Below are 13911 nucleotides of genomic sequence, written 5' to 3'. Positions count from 1 at the left end.
CCTGTTTAGCTTTCAAGATCCTACATGGCATCCTTCCTCCCGTTATCCCACTCTTCTGGAACTCCTCTAACCATAATTCCACTAGATCCTCCCAAAAACTGAAACTATCATTCCCCTCTGCAAAAGGTATATCCCACGTAGGAAAACTAGGATCATCCCTCCCCTTTAGAACCACAGAACTCTGGAACAACCTCACATCCCCGCTCAGAATTTCAAGCTCCCTCCAATTCTTCCGCAAACACCTGAAAACTTGGCTCTTTTCAAAAATCTAACACCTCCCGCTCTTTGGTACCCTGTCCCTCTTTATCTTCCTAGCTCCTTTCCTATAACCCTTCATTGTAGCTCCTTTTCAACCCAACCATGTAAACCATGCTGAGCTCCACGCTTGTGGAGACGGTGCGGTATACAAACCTAAAGTTTAGTTTAGTTTAGTAAATGCAGCACTCGCAGTTCTGCGCATTTGTATGAAGACGATTTGATCTGTCATTACAGCCATGACTCCTGGAGAGTTCCTAGCCTCTCTGGATCTGACAGAAGTCTACTTGCAAATTCCCATTTTTCCAGACCACAGGAAGTTTCTCAGGTTTTATGTCCTGGAAAATCATTGTCGGTTCTCAGCTATGTCTTTTGGCCTTCCGACGGCTCCTCGCACTTTCACCAAAGTCATTGTGGTGATGGTGGCAGTCCACCTATGCAAGATGGGGGTGCCAAGTACATTCCTACCTGGGCAACGGGCTGATCTCAGGTCCCTTTGTTCTCATTTTGGCACATGATGAATCAGATGATCTGAGTCCTAGAGGACCTGGGTTGGATTGTGAATTACCAAAAGAGCCATTTAACACCAACTCAATTCCTGGTGTACCTGGGAGTCTTGTTTGACATAACAGTAGACCGTGTCTGTCTTCCAAAAGCACGCAGACAGAAGCTTTGCTCACAGATACTGTGCCTTCTAGCTAAGTCAGCTCTGTTCGCGTGGGACTATCTTCAGGTCCTGAGATACATGTTCCTTGGGCAAGGACCCACATACATCCACTCCAACATGCGCTACTCTAACATTGGTCCCCGCAGACAGACCTATTGAAAAAGTTTCTGCCTTGGATGCTAGAACCTTGAGCCAGCATGGATTGGTGGCTCAGCTCTCAGTCCCTTGCCAAAGGCATGCCTCTTCGGAAAGGTATGATTGTAAACACTATTCTGACATCTTCTGCCCAGTGTTTGGCTGCAGTAAAATAAGCAACCAGGATGCTAAGAATTATTAGAAAAGGGATGGTAAACAAGGCTAAGAATGTGCTTCCTCACCTTGACTATTACGCACAGTTTTGGTCACCATATCGCAAAAAAGATACAGCAGAATTAGAAAAGGTTCAAAGAAGAGCAGCCAAAATGATAAAGGGGATGGAACTCCTCTAGTATATGGAAAGACTAAAGAGGTTGGGGATCTTTAGCTTGGAAAAAAGACAGGTGGGGGGGGGGGTGATTTGAGGACTCTGGGGTGTACTGGCTTCCAGTACACTCAAGAGTCCTCTTTAAATGTGCCTGCTTAGCCTTCAAGATCCTACAAGGGAAAGCTCGGAAGACCCATTTCAAAATTTTGAGTTTACGCCTAGTAGTGTCTATGACAAGCTATCTAGACTCAAGGTGAACAAAGCCATGGGACCGGACAAACTACACCCCGGGGTGATCAGGGAACTGAGTGACGTCTTGGGCCCGATCCTATTTAACATCTTCATAAGTGACTTGACTGAGGGGCTTCGAGGTAAAATTACATTATTCGCCGATGATGCCAAACTATGCAACATAGTAGACAAAAGCATTTTGTCGTTAGCACAATGCCCGACAAAATGCCTGACAGTATGACGCAGGACCTACTCCTGCTTGAGCATTGGTCAAAGACTTGGCAACTAAGTTTCAATGCCAAAAAATGCAAGGTCATGCACCTTGGTGGCAAAAATCCATGCAGTACTTACACCCTAAATGGCGAGATCCTAGCAAGGACTGTAACAGAACGCGACTTGGGTGTGATCATTAGCGAAGACATGAAGACTGCCAATCAAGTGGAGAAAGCTTCCTCCAGGGCTAGGCAAATCATGGGTTGTATCCGTAGAAGTTTCATCAGCCGTAAGCCCAGGTGATTATGCCATTGTACAGATCCATGGTGAGACCCCATCTGGAGTATTGTGTGTAATTCTGGAGGCCGCAGTATCAAAAGGATGTGCGGAGAGTCGAGTCGGTTCAGCGAATGGCCACCAGAATGGTTTCAGGACTCAAGGATCTCCTGTATGAGGAACGGCTGGATAAGTTGCAGCTATACTCACTCGAAGAACGCAGAGAGAGGGGAGACATGATCGAGACGTTCAAATATGTCACAGGCTGTATCGAGGTGGAAGAAGATCTCTTTTTTCTTAAAGGACCCACGGTGACAAGAGGGCATCCGTTGAAAATCAAGGGTGGCAAATTTCATGGTGATACCAGAAATTACTTCTTCACCGAAAGGGTGGTTGATCGCTGGAATAATCTTCCACAACAGGTAATTGAGGCCAGCAGTGTGCCAGATTTTAAGAAAAGATGGGATTGGCATGTCGGATCTCTTCGTGGAGGTAGATAGGGGGTGGGTCTTGGTGTGGGCAGACTGGATGGGCCGTGGCACTTTTCTGCCGTCATTTCTATGTTTCTACATAGCATCCAACCCTAACTCCACCAGACCCTCCCAAAAACTGAAACTATCATTCCCCTCTACAAAAGGTATATCCCGCGCAGGAAAACTAGGAACATCCCTCCCCTTTAGAATCACAGAACTCTGGAACAACCTCGCATCCCCGCTCAGAAATTCAAACTCCCTCCAATCCTTCCGCAAACACCTGAAAACTTGGCTCTTTTCAAAAACCTAACACCTCCCGCCCTCCAGTACCCTTGTCCCTCTCTTTCTTCTTAGTTCCTTTCTATAACCCCTCATTGTAGTTCCTTTCTACTCTAACTCTGTAAACCGTGCCGAGCTCTACGTTCACGGAGATGGCGCGGTATACAAACCTAAGGTTTAGTTTAGTTTAGACTACATATAATTTGACGTGATAATGGCACTTTATTTTTATTAGATGCAACATGAGTTCGATTAAATTGACCTATATCCAGATCTGCTGGCAGTTTGTGTTTGAAAATTAAGGCATTTTAGTTTGGATTTTGAGTTAGACTATGGTTGTGCTCTGCTTCCTTAAATTTTTTATTTTAGTTATCTCACATTGGCCCCCTTTTTACTAAGCCACGGGAGAGTGCTGCACAGCAAATGCTCCAACACCATTCAATCCCTTTGAGCGACAGACCGTTTAATGCTTCGGCCCTCACCATCAGGCTTAGTGAACAAGGGGATAAATTCATTTGAACTTTCCTTAAGTTCTGTATCTAGTAGGCTGCTTTTATATAAGCACCTGTAGATTTGTTTGTCCCATGTAAGATATCTAATAATGTGACCCCTGACTTCCAAAAAGATGATCTGCCCTATAGTCTCAATGATTTAGCAGGCCTCTGATTGGTTAAATTGCATGGTCAGAGCTCGTCATAATTTTCAGCTGTGCTTAACTGGCTAAGTACAGTGGAATTTGCAGTTAGCACCTAACTCAGTCTGCAGTATTGGGGGGCTCTTAAGCGGTCAGGTTTAGCGTATAAATTGGACCATATAAAAGTATGTCCTATTTTTATGCACTACCTCATGGCCACTTAAAGTGCTGAATATCAACTTAAATGGGCTTGTGTTAGTCAGCCCCCCAAATAGTCAGATAGTCAAAGCTGAAGCCCAGCAAAGCACTCAATGCTGCCAGCTGAATATTAGGCCCAGTGTTACTGTCACCAGAGTTAATATAGAATAGTTCTGCAAGCAGTGTATAAAAAATCATTGTTTAGCATCATATATTTGGATTTATTTCCCATAAAAATTTTCCTAGTTTTTCACAAGTTTCCAGCACCAAGGAAGCTTTGAAAAGGTTTGAAAGTGCATTTGCCTCAGTAATGGCTTCCAGATAGGGCAAATAGAGTAGAGGAATAAACTAGTGGTTGGAGCACTTGACTTGCTGTCCAAGGGTGTCCAGTTCAAACCCCACTGCTGCTCCTTGTGATCTCGGGCAAGTCAATTAACCTCCATTGGTTGTAAGCCCTCCAGGAACAGGGCCAATATAATTAATACCAGTATATAACTCACCTTAAGAACATAAGAATAGTCTTACTGGATCAGACCAATGGTCTATCAAGCCCAGAAGCCTGTTCTTACGGTGGCCAATCCAGTTCACTAGTTCCTGGCCAAAACCCAAGGTGTAGCAATATGCCATGCTACCAATCCAGGGCAAGCAGTGGCTTCCCCCATGTCTTTCTCAATGACAGACTGTGGACTTTTCCTCCAGGACCTTGTTCAAACCTTTCTTAAAACCAGCTACGCCAGTGGTCTTAAATTCAAACCCTTTGCGGGGCCACATTTTGGATTTATAGGTACTTGGAGGGCCGCATAAAAAATAGTTAATGCCTTATTAAAGAAATGACAATTTTGCATGAGGTAAAACTCTTTATAGTTTATAAAACTTTCCTTTAATAGTTAAAAGGAAAGATATATAAACTATAAAGAGTTTTACCTCATGCAAAATTGTCATTTCTTTAATAAGACATTAACTATTTTTTATGCGGCCCTCCAAGTACTCTATTTTTTTCTGCAGCACACACATTTAAAGTTCAATATCTTTTCTTTCTCAAAACTGACACATTTCAATCACTAAATTGAAAATAAAATCATTTTCCTACCTTTGTTTGGTAATTTCATCAGTCTCTGGTTGCACTTTATTCTTCTGACTGTGCATCCAATACTTCTTACCTTCTTTCAGCCTCCTGTATGCTTCCTCTCCTCCAGACCTCATTCCCTCCCCCAACTTTTTCTTTCTTTCTCTGTCTTTCTCTGATTCCGTGCCCCATTTTTTGCTTTGTTTCTGGTTCCCTGTCCCCCCTCCTTCTTTCTTCCTTCCTCCGTGCCCCATTTTTTTCTTTTTTTTTCTGGCTCCCTGTCCCCACCCCACCTTCTTTCTTTCTTTCTTCCTTCCTTCCTGCCCTCCCCCATGCCACCGCCGCCGCGGAATAGGCTGCTGCTGCTGCCGCTATCGGGAACAGGTCATCTCCCTGCTTCTCTTCTGCACAGGGCCAACCAACTCTCGCTGCCCGATGTCAATTCTAACGTCGGAAAGGACGTTCCGGGCAGCCAGGCAGCGATTGGCTAGCCAGAACGTCCTCTCGACGCCAGAATTGACGTCGGGTCGCCAGAGTTGGTCGGCCCTGCAGGGAAGAGAACAGTGGACCGCACCCCCCTTGGTACGCCACTGGAGCAGCAGCGTGTCTGGCTGGCTCGTTCGTTCAAAGCCGCGGGTGGCGGCTCCTTGCGAGATCCACGCCTGCGTCTGAAGCCTCTCTGATGTTGTGACATCAGAGAGGCTTCCGATGCAGGAGTGGATAGCGCAAGGAGCCGCCAACCCGTAGCTTTGAGCGAACGAGCCGGCTGCTGCTCCAAAAGGAAGAGAATGATGGCCTCCAGACCGCAGGCCGCAAATAAAACCTGGAGAGCCACATGCGGGCCGCGTGTTTGAGACCGCTGAGCTACGCTATCCGCTCTTACCACATCCTCTGAGCAAAATGATCTAATCTGTTGTAAATTCCGTGAAGGAAAGCAAAGAAGATAGCACTGACCCATGGTCTGGTTTCTGGTAGAAAGCTCTGCTTTTCACCAATCCAGCTACCTCCTGAGTAACTTCTGTGGAACAAGTCTGATTTCTGGTAGAATGTTGACTCACCCATAGCAGCATTTCTTCTGACCTTTCAGCCTGCATATATTGCTTCAAAAACCCCTTTTCCATCTTGACAGAGCGATAAAATGAATTAATGCTTGTAAACAGTCACATTGGCAAGGAAAGCAGCATAATTATCTTGTATAATAGTTGGAAACTTTCCATGGATAAATAGTCTCTCAACTTTCACAAAGCTCATACACAATGTTTACAGTTTCTTATACATTTTAGTATAAATAATTTGTATTGTGCATATTGTACTTTGAATAAGTTAGGGTCGCATTTTGTTAGTACTGTATCTTTTATTGAATTGTGTTACTTTCTTTTATAAGACACTAGCTGATGACCCAGCGTTGCACGGGTATTTAATTATAGCAATAACACTGTAAATGGATTCAAATAAAGATACTTTATAGTGGTGAATGAAATTATTGTTTTACAGCTTAATAAAAAGTACAATATTCAAATTATAATGTTAAATATTTGACAAAATGAATACAATACAACTAACGCAAAACGTGATTATAAACAACATTTTTAGTTTCACCTCCAGGAGCAAGAACATATAAATTGTTGGGTGAACCCACCCTTGAGCAAGCAACATAGAGTTGTGGGCCGAGAGACCCCCAGAACATATCACCCCAGGTAGTGAGGGATCTGCATACCAAGTTTCGTTAAAATCGGTCAAGCCGTTTTTGAATTACTGTGAGAATGGCAGCTTTTTACATTTTTTCCATTGACATGAATGGGTGATATCTGCTTATCTGTTTGTAGCTCCGCCCACGTGTGCAGGTGGGCCGCGAGACCCCCAGAACATATCAACCCAGGTAGTGAGGGATCTGCATACCAAGTTTCGTTCAAATCGGTCAAGCCGTTTGTGAATTACTGTGAGAATGGCAGCTTTTTACATTTTTTCCATTGACATGAATGGGTGAAATCCGATTTTCTGTTTGTAGCTCCGCCCACGTGTGCAGGGGGGTCGCGAGACCCCAAGAACATATCACCCCAGGTAGTGAGGGATCTGCATACCAAGTTTCGTTCAAATTGGTCAAGACGTTTTTGAATTACTGTGAGAATGGCAGCTTTTTACATTTTTTCCATTGACATGAATGGGTGAAATGTGATTTTCTTTTTGTAGCTCCGCCCACGTGTGCAGGAGGGCCGCGAGACCCCCAGAACATATCACCCCAGGTAGTGAGGGATCTGTATACCAAGTTTCGTTCAAATCGGTCAAGCCGTTTGTGAATTACTGTGAGAATGGCAGTTTTTTACATTTTTTCCATTGACATGAATGGGTGAAATCTGATTTTCTGTTTGTAGCTCCGCCCACGTGTGCAGGTGGGCTGCGAGACCCCCAGAACATATCACCCCAGGTAGTGAGGGATCTGCATACCAAGTTTCGTCCAAATTGGTCACAGTGAGAATGGCAGCTTTTTACATTTTTTCCATTGACATGAATGGGTGAAATCTGATGTTCTGTTTGTAGCTCCGCCCACGTGTGCAGGTGGGCCGCGAGACCCCCAGAACATATCAACCCAGGTAGTTGGAATTACTGTGAGAATGGCAGTTTTTTACATTTTTTCCATTGACATGAATGGGTGAAATCTGATTTTCTGTTTGTAGCTCCGCCCATGTGTGCAGGTGGGCCGCGAGACCCCCAGAACATATCACCCCAGGTAGTGAGGGATCAGCATACCAAGTTTCGTTCAAATCGGTCCCACAGCTTTTTACATTTTTCCCATTGACTTGAATGGGTGAAATCTGAAGTTATGTTTGTAGCTCCGCCCACGTGTGCAGTTGGGCCGCGAGACCCCCAGAACATATCATCCCGGGTAGTGAGGGATCCGCATACCAAGTTTCGTTCAAATTGGGCAAGCCGTTTTTGCGGAGGCAGTTTTTACATTTTTTCCATTGACATGAATGGGTGAAATCTGATTTTATGTTTGTAGCTCCGCCCACATGTGCAGGTGGGCCGTGAGACCCCCAGAACATATCACCCCAGGTAGTGAGGGATCGGCATACCAAGTTTCGTTCAAATCGGGCAAGCCGTTTTTGCGTTGGCAGCTCTTTACATTTTTTCCATTGACATGAATGGGTGAAATCCGATTATCTGTTTGTAGCTCCGCCCACGTGTGCAGGTGGGCCGCGAGACCCCCAGAACATATCATCCTGGGTAGTGAGGGATCTGCATACCAAGTTTCGTTCAAATCGGTCAAGCCGTTTTTGCGTGATCGCGGCACATACATACATACATCCGATTTTATATATATAAATTGTTATTTGGATCTGTATTTTAATTACTTGTTGTAATTACTATTGTGTAAACCACCAAGAACTGATGGTTTGGCGGTATATAAAAATAAACTATTATTATTATAACTGAGTATAGTGAGATTATAACAGTGCATCAGACAGTCCTGATTTCCAACAAGTCTGTATCGAGTCATAGCTTCTTCACCCTGTGCAACTTTACCACTCTCGCCTCACCTGTTTCACTACCACAAATGAGAGGAGATACTTGCCTGGGAGCAATTTTTGTGCCCACGTTATATGTGATTGTTGCAAAACAAGCCTAATCTTCAGAGAACAAGGTTTGCCTGAGTATTGGCACAATATTGCTATGCTCTTCAAAAGGAACAGATAAAGCAACTTGAAAATACGCATTTTCAAATTAAAAGAACTTTTACATGCTTGCAGATTTTGCAGTATAGTATACATGGTATACATGGTCGCAGCGAGAGGCACATCCTGTAGGCAGTCAGCCCGCGCCAGCATCTCTCCTCCTCCCCAGCGTCTAGCGGGAATCCTGAAATCTCAGGAGGCACACAGTTTGCGATACGCTGCTTTACAGGTTCCTCTGTTGGCCAGGGGTTCTAATGTCCAACATGTTTCGTTAGACCACTTCTTCAAAGACATACCTCTTTAGCTACTGCTGTGAGTGAGGTGTCGTTCATGGCAGTAGCTAAGGAGGTATGTCCTTGAAGAAGTGGTCTAGCAAAACATGTTGGACACTAGGACCCCTGGCCGAGTGAGGAACCTGCAAAGCATACGGCTTTTAAAACTAAGTTATACAAAGTCTTTATTTAAGTAAATAGAAATAAAGAGAGGTTTAATGACCAGTGACAAAATGGTATATAAAGCTTAGGGCTATGAAAGTTACTTGAGCCCTGAGTGGTACTGCTGAGGTCCTGGTAAGATAATAAACTCTGTATGGCAGGGGTGCCCACACTTTTTGGGCTTGCGAGCTACTTTTAAAATGACCAAGTCAAAATGATCTACTAACAATAAAATTTTTAAAAAGCACACTGTATGCAGAGAAAATGTTAATTATCATTTATATTCTGTGGTTTTTTCAAAGAGGTCAAGGCAGATGTCTCTATGCACTATCACCTCAGTAACAACCATACAAAAATAGACAAATATATACCCCCTTCCCTTTTTACTAAACCACGATAGCAGTTTTTAGCGCAGGGCACTGCTCTGAATGCCCCGCGCTGCTCTCAACGCTCATAGGTTCCCTGCGCTAAAAAACACTATTGCGGTTTAGTAAAAGGGGGCCATAGTGCAAAATATAGACAGCAGAAATAAATTCTCAAAACGGATCATTTTGATCACTAAATTGAAAATAAAATCATTTTTCCTACCTTTGTTGTCTGGTGATTTCATGAGTCTCTAGTTGCACGTTTTTTTTTCTGACTGTGCATCCAATCTTTCTTCCCTGCTTTCAGCCTGTATGCTTCCTCTCCTCCAGACCTCATTCCCTCCCCCAACATTTTCTTCCTCTCTCCCTGCCCTTTCTTTCTCCCTGCCTCCCTTTCTTGTTTTCTCTTCATGCCCCCTTTCTTTCTTTCTGTTTCCCTTCTTTCCTTTAGTCTTCTTGCCTGCCCCCTTTGTTTCTTTCTCCCTGCCCTCCCCCAAGCCACTGCTGCCGCCATTGGGGAACAGGCCCCCAAGCCGCCGCCATCGGGGAACAGGCCTCAAAGTCACCGCCGCCCCAAGCTCTCCCTGCTTCCCTGCGTCAGGCCAACCAGCATTCCTCTCCCCAACGTCAATTCTGCTGTCGGAGAGGAAGTTCCGGGCCAGCCAGGCAGCAATTGGCTGGCCCGGAATTTCCTCTCAGATGGCAGAATTGACATCGGGGAGAGGAAGGCTGATTGGCTCGATAGATTGTGAAGGCAACGTGAGTCTATCACAGAGCCTGGGATGGGCTCCGCGATTGACTCACTTTGCCATCGCGATCGACGTATTGGGCACCCTTGCTGTATGGTATGCTTGGGAAACTTTTTAATTGAGTATATCCTGAGTGGTTAAGTCACCTGTTTGGGGATAACTGCTAATTTTCAGCTGCACTTAACCAGTTAGTGCTGCTGAAAATAACTGGTTAGCGCCTAACTGAAAGCTGGCTATTTGGTGGGGTTGTTGGGGGGCATTCAGAGGGAAGAGTCAGTACCTGGCTAGTTAAGTATGGTATTCAGCACAATAACTGGCCAGGCTAACTTCATAAAAGTCAGCCCAGTCTTTGTGGTAAACCATAGCCAGTTAAGTGCCAAATATTAGCTGGCTTTGGAAACCCAGAAATTTAATGCCAGTGCCTCTCTACTGGCTGAATATCAGGCCCTAAATTTATTTATTTATTAGGATTTGTTTACCATGTTTTTAAAGAAGTTCACCACAATAGCCTTTTGCTGGCACTACAGTATTTCTTTGTGGCGTTGCTCTGAAAATGAATGGGTTTTACTTAATTACATTAGCCTAATGGACTTTTGGACATTTAAATAATGAGTCTTGGGCAGATTTAAGGTCATCGCCTCATCCTGCGCTTTGTTCAGAACAATTTGTCTTCTGCCTTGAATCCATCTTGGAGACATGTGAGTTGATGAAGATTTGTGCCCTTGAAGTTAACCAAAACTATTCATTAGCCCCGGGGGAGGGGGAGTGGAGCCCATATGCCAACAATATGCTCTTCATATATCTTTCTGTGGCAGCTGTACTTTTTAAGCACAAGCTTTGGTGAATGTTGGAGGTTTTTTTGTTTGTTTGTTTTTTTTGCTGCGGTTGATGGGAAGAAGGGTTTGTGGATGAATTAGTTTTTTGTTGTTGGTTTTTTTTGTGTGTTTTTTTTTTTAAATAATCTTGTAATTAGTCTATTGCTAATGGTGTTTTTAATATGATACAAAAATCCAAACATATCACTCCAAGACAAAAGCATCACACAAGCCAAGAAAGCTAGCTTATTACTTAAGCAAAAGAAAAGCCTCAGACAAACGGAGAGGTGATATTTTTGGATTTTTGGATTACACTTCCCTTCATTCCTCCCTGTTTTTTGTGGTTTTTAATATGATGCCACCAGTCCCTCTCCCATCCAGTGTAGACTTTTGGTCAGGAAGACAGAGCAGAAGTTTCTTCATTCTCTTGTAGAAAAGGGGGTTGTCACAGAAGCTTACCCATCTGGCAGGGGGGTGTACTTGTAGAAGCCAACACAATAAAACAAGTGGTGAGAAAATGGGAATATTTAATTGAGATAGGATTGTGGGGCAGGGGACAGAGCAGAAATTTTTTTCTAATGCATTTTCTGTCATTGGCATGTGGTATCAGAGTACTGAAATGAAATGGTCATAGGTGTTAGTTCACAGAATTAATGTTGGATCTAACCTGCCCACCTTTGTTTCCATCTTTCAGGGCAGGAACAAGTTTGGAAGAAGTGGCTGAGAAACAGGGTGACATGATAGAATACCTTCGGCGGCACAATGAGCTTCTCAGCAAACATCTGTTAGCTTTAACTTTGCGACAAAATAGAGACTGAAGATTTCCCTGAAAGCAGGAAGGAGCATCATGTCTGACAGAACCTGTGCCTGCTTGACCAGTGGTTCAAAACTCAGCTCAGCAGGAAGTGGCTGACTCAAATCAATTTGCAACAATCTGTCATGGACATTCTTCATGTTTGGTTGTTTTTGAAGGGGACAAGAGTTTGTAGAGGGTTGTGTTCTTTTTGTCTTGCACTGTGTAATCAAGTTGACTTATTGATTTGTCGGTCTGCATTGAGTTTCCATTTTTCTCTAGATTGCGTTTCTTATTAAAGCTGTGTTGGAAAAACCAGTCCTTGTCTTGCAGTTGCTGGTGGATGTATTTGTCTGCATCTGTGTTGCATGGTGTCTTTCTTCTGCTTTGGAAATTCTTATTTATCAGTTGCAATCAGAAGTGGTAGAGCAGGGCCCCCCAAAAGCATTAAAAGAGTGACTTGCGGATACCTTTGCATGGTTTCAGATGCTGTATACTTATCACACTGTGAGACCTTATTGCACAAACCATATGACACTGCTGTAAGGATTGGGATGAAGTCCTTGAATTTCGCAGTGCTATGGAGTTTTCCCTAATATAATTGTTTTAAAATAATTCTCTGTTATGTGTTTAGCCTTTTTTCCTGTCTCTGCATATGGTCAAGTTGTGAGAAATAAATGTTGTGCTTGGAATTGGAAGTACAGTGGATTATACTATTGAATTAATTTTTTTAAACTTCTGCTTGTGTTGTCTTAAGAACAGTGTTGTATATTAATTTTCTGAGGTGAGGTGCTGCTGTTGCATTCTGGCTGCCAAATACACTCATTCCTTCTGAGGACTGGCTTGGGGTGGAACATAGGAGCCATTGTCCCTGTATCTATATTCCATTTAATGCAGGAAGGGTCTTGTTGGATCTTTGTCCTCTAGTTCAAATAGAGAACTATCAGTGGTCCAGAACGCATTGCTTGTATAATAAAATATGTACAGCTTACAGACCCTATATTGACCCTGAGGATCAGGCTTTGAAGTATTTCCCGATGCCAAATGTTGAATGTCTTTGTGGGGAAATAATTTTTTGTATTTTGTGAATAGAATTTTCCCTTAAAATCTGTCAGCCAATGATTGCAGAAGAGTATTGGGTGGAAAATGATCACTTTCAGATTTTAAAAAGTATCAAAACCCAATTTTTTTTTTATTTTTAACTTATGTACGTACAATGCTGCTGTTAATTACTTCATTAAAATTTTGTATGGAAAAATACCTCAAACTTGTATCTTATTTCTGTCTGTACAGAAAATTGAATGTACTGTATAATAAATACAATCAGAAAAATGTAGTCTCTTATTTTTTAGCCTCAGTATTATTTTGCAGTTCATGAGAAATGTTTATTTGTGTATGATAATGGTTTTACTTGATGTGATAGATGTATGTAGTCCCCTTGTTAAAAGGTAAAGAATTTACTAAGGGCTCCTTTTACAAAGCCGCGTTAGCGGCTTTAGCGCGCGCAACTTTTCATCACGCGCTAACCCCTGCGCTAACCGAAAAACTACTGCCTGCTCAAGAGGAGGTGGTAGCAGCAGCTAGCGCGGCCGGCGGTTTAGTGCGCGGTATTGCGTACGTTAAACTGCTAACGCGCCTTCGTAAAAAGAGCCCTAAGCTTTGTTAGGTACTGAGGGGAAGATTCTCAAATGTTTGTGGTAAAATCTGACAGGTCGCGTTCGATACTGTAATGATTTTAAAAATGTGAGTCATTCTTTAAAAAACCGCTTATGCAGATGAGGTTCGCAGAGAGTCGCGGAGGGTCACTAAATTTGCATGTGCCCATTGCTGGTGATAGCAATCAGCACATGTGCAGAATAAATGCACAAATTAAAAACCAAACAATTGAAGATCGGCAGGAGGGATGCCCACTCCCACCGCTGAAGTCAAGCAACCCACCCACCCCCATGGCAGCAGGAGAGATGCCCATTCCTTTCCACCACCAAGCAACACGCTCCCCCGGCAGCGGGAAAAATGCCCACTCTCTCCCGGGGGGGGGGGGGGGGTCATTGGATGCAGTACGGTGGCGGCAGGAAGGAGTGGGCATCCCTCCTGCTGGGAGAGTTGTTGCATGGCAGTGGGAGGAGTGGGCATCTCTCCCACTGCCGGGGGTGGGTCAGGTTTGTTGCATGGCGACGGGAGGGAGTAGGCATTTCTCCCGCTCCTGGGGGATGTGTATGTTGGGGGTGGGGGATTGCTTTGCGACAAAATTTTCTGGCAGGTCTATGCTATCAAGTTTTACTTTCCTGTCGATGCCTGAGCCAATCGGGGCTCAGGCACTGACCAG

The 13911-nt window shown here is 43.8% G+C and overlaps 1 protein-coding gene across 4 annotated transcripts in view; it reads left to right on the top strand.

Annotated features, from left to right (window-relative positions):
• Nucleotides 1-12921, top strand: part of TMEM192 (transmembrane protein 192) — a 136623-nt gene extending 123702 nt beyond the window's left edge. For all 4 annotated transcript variants that reach the window (XM_033941886.1, XM_033941876.1, XM_033941858.1 and 1 more), the window contains exon 6: nt 11487-12921. In XM_033941886.1, the coding sequence (XP_033797777.1) occupies nt 11487-11610 (124 nt within the window). In that variant the 3' untranslated portion in view covers nt 11611-12921. The remainder of the gene's footprint in view (nt 1-11486) is intronic.
• The last annotated feature ends 990 nt before the right edge of the window (nt 12922-13911 follow it).

The sequence above is a fragment of the Geotrypetes seraphini genome, chromosome 1 (assembly GCF_902459505.1).
Source record: "Geotrypetes seraphini chromosome 1, aGeoSer1.1, whole genome shotgun sequence".
Taxonomy (NCBI): Eukaryota; Metazoa; Chordata; class Amphibia; order Gymnophiona; family Dermophiidae; genus Geotrypetes; species Geotrypetes seraphini.
This window is presented reverse-complemented; position numbering and strand designations above follow the sequence as displayed.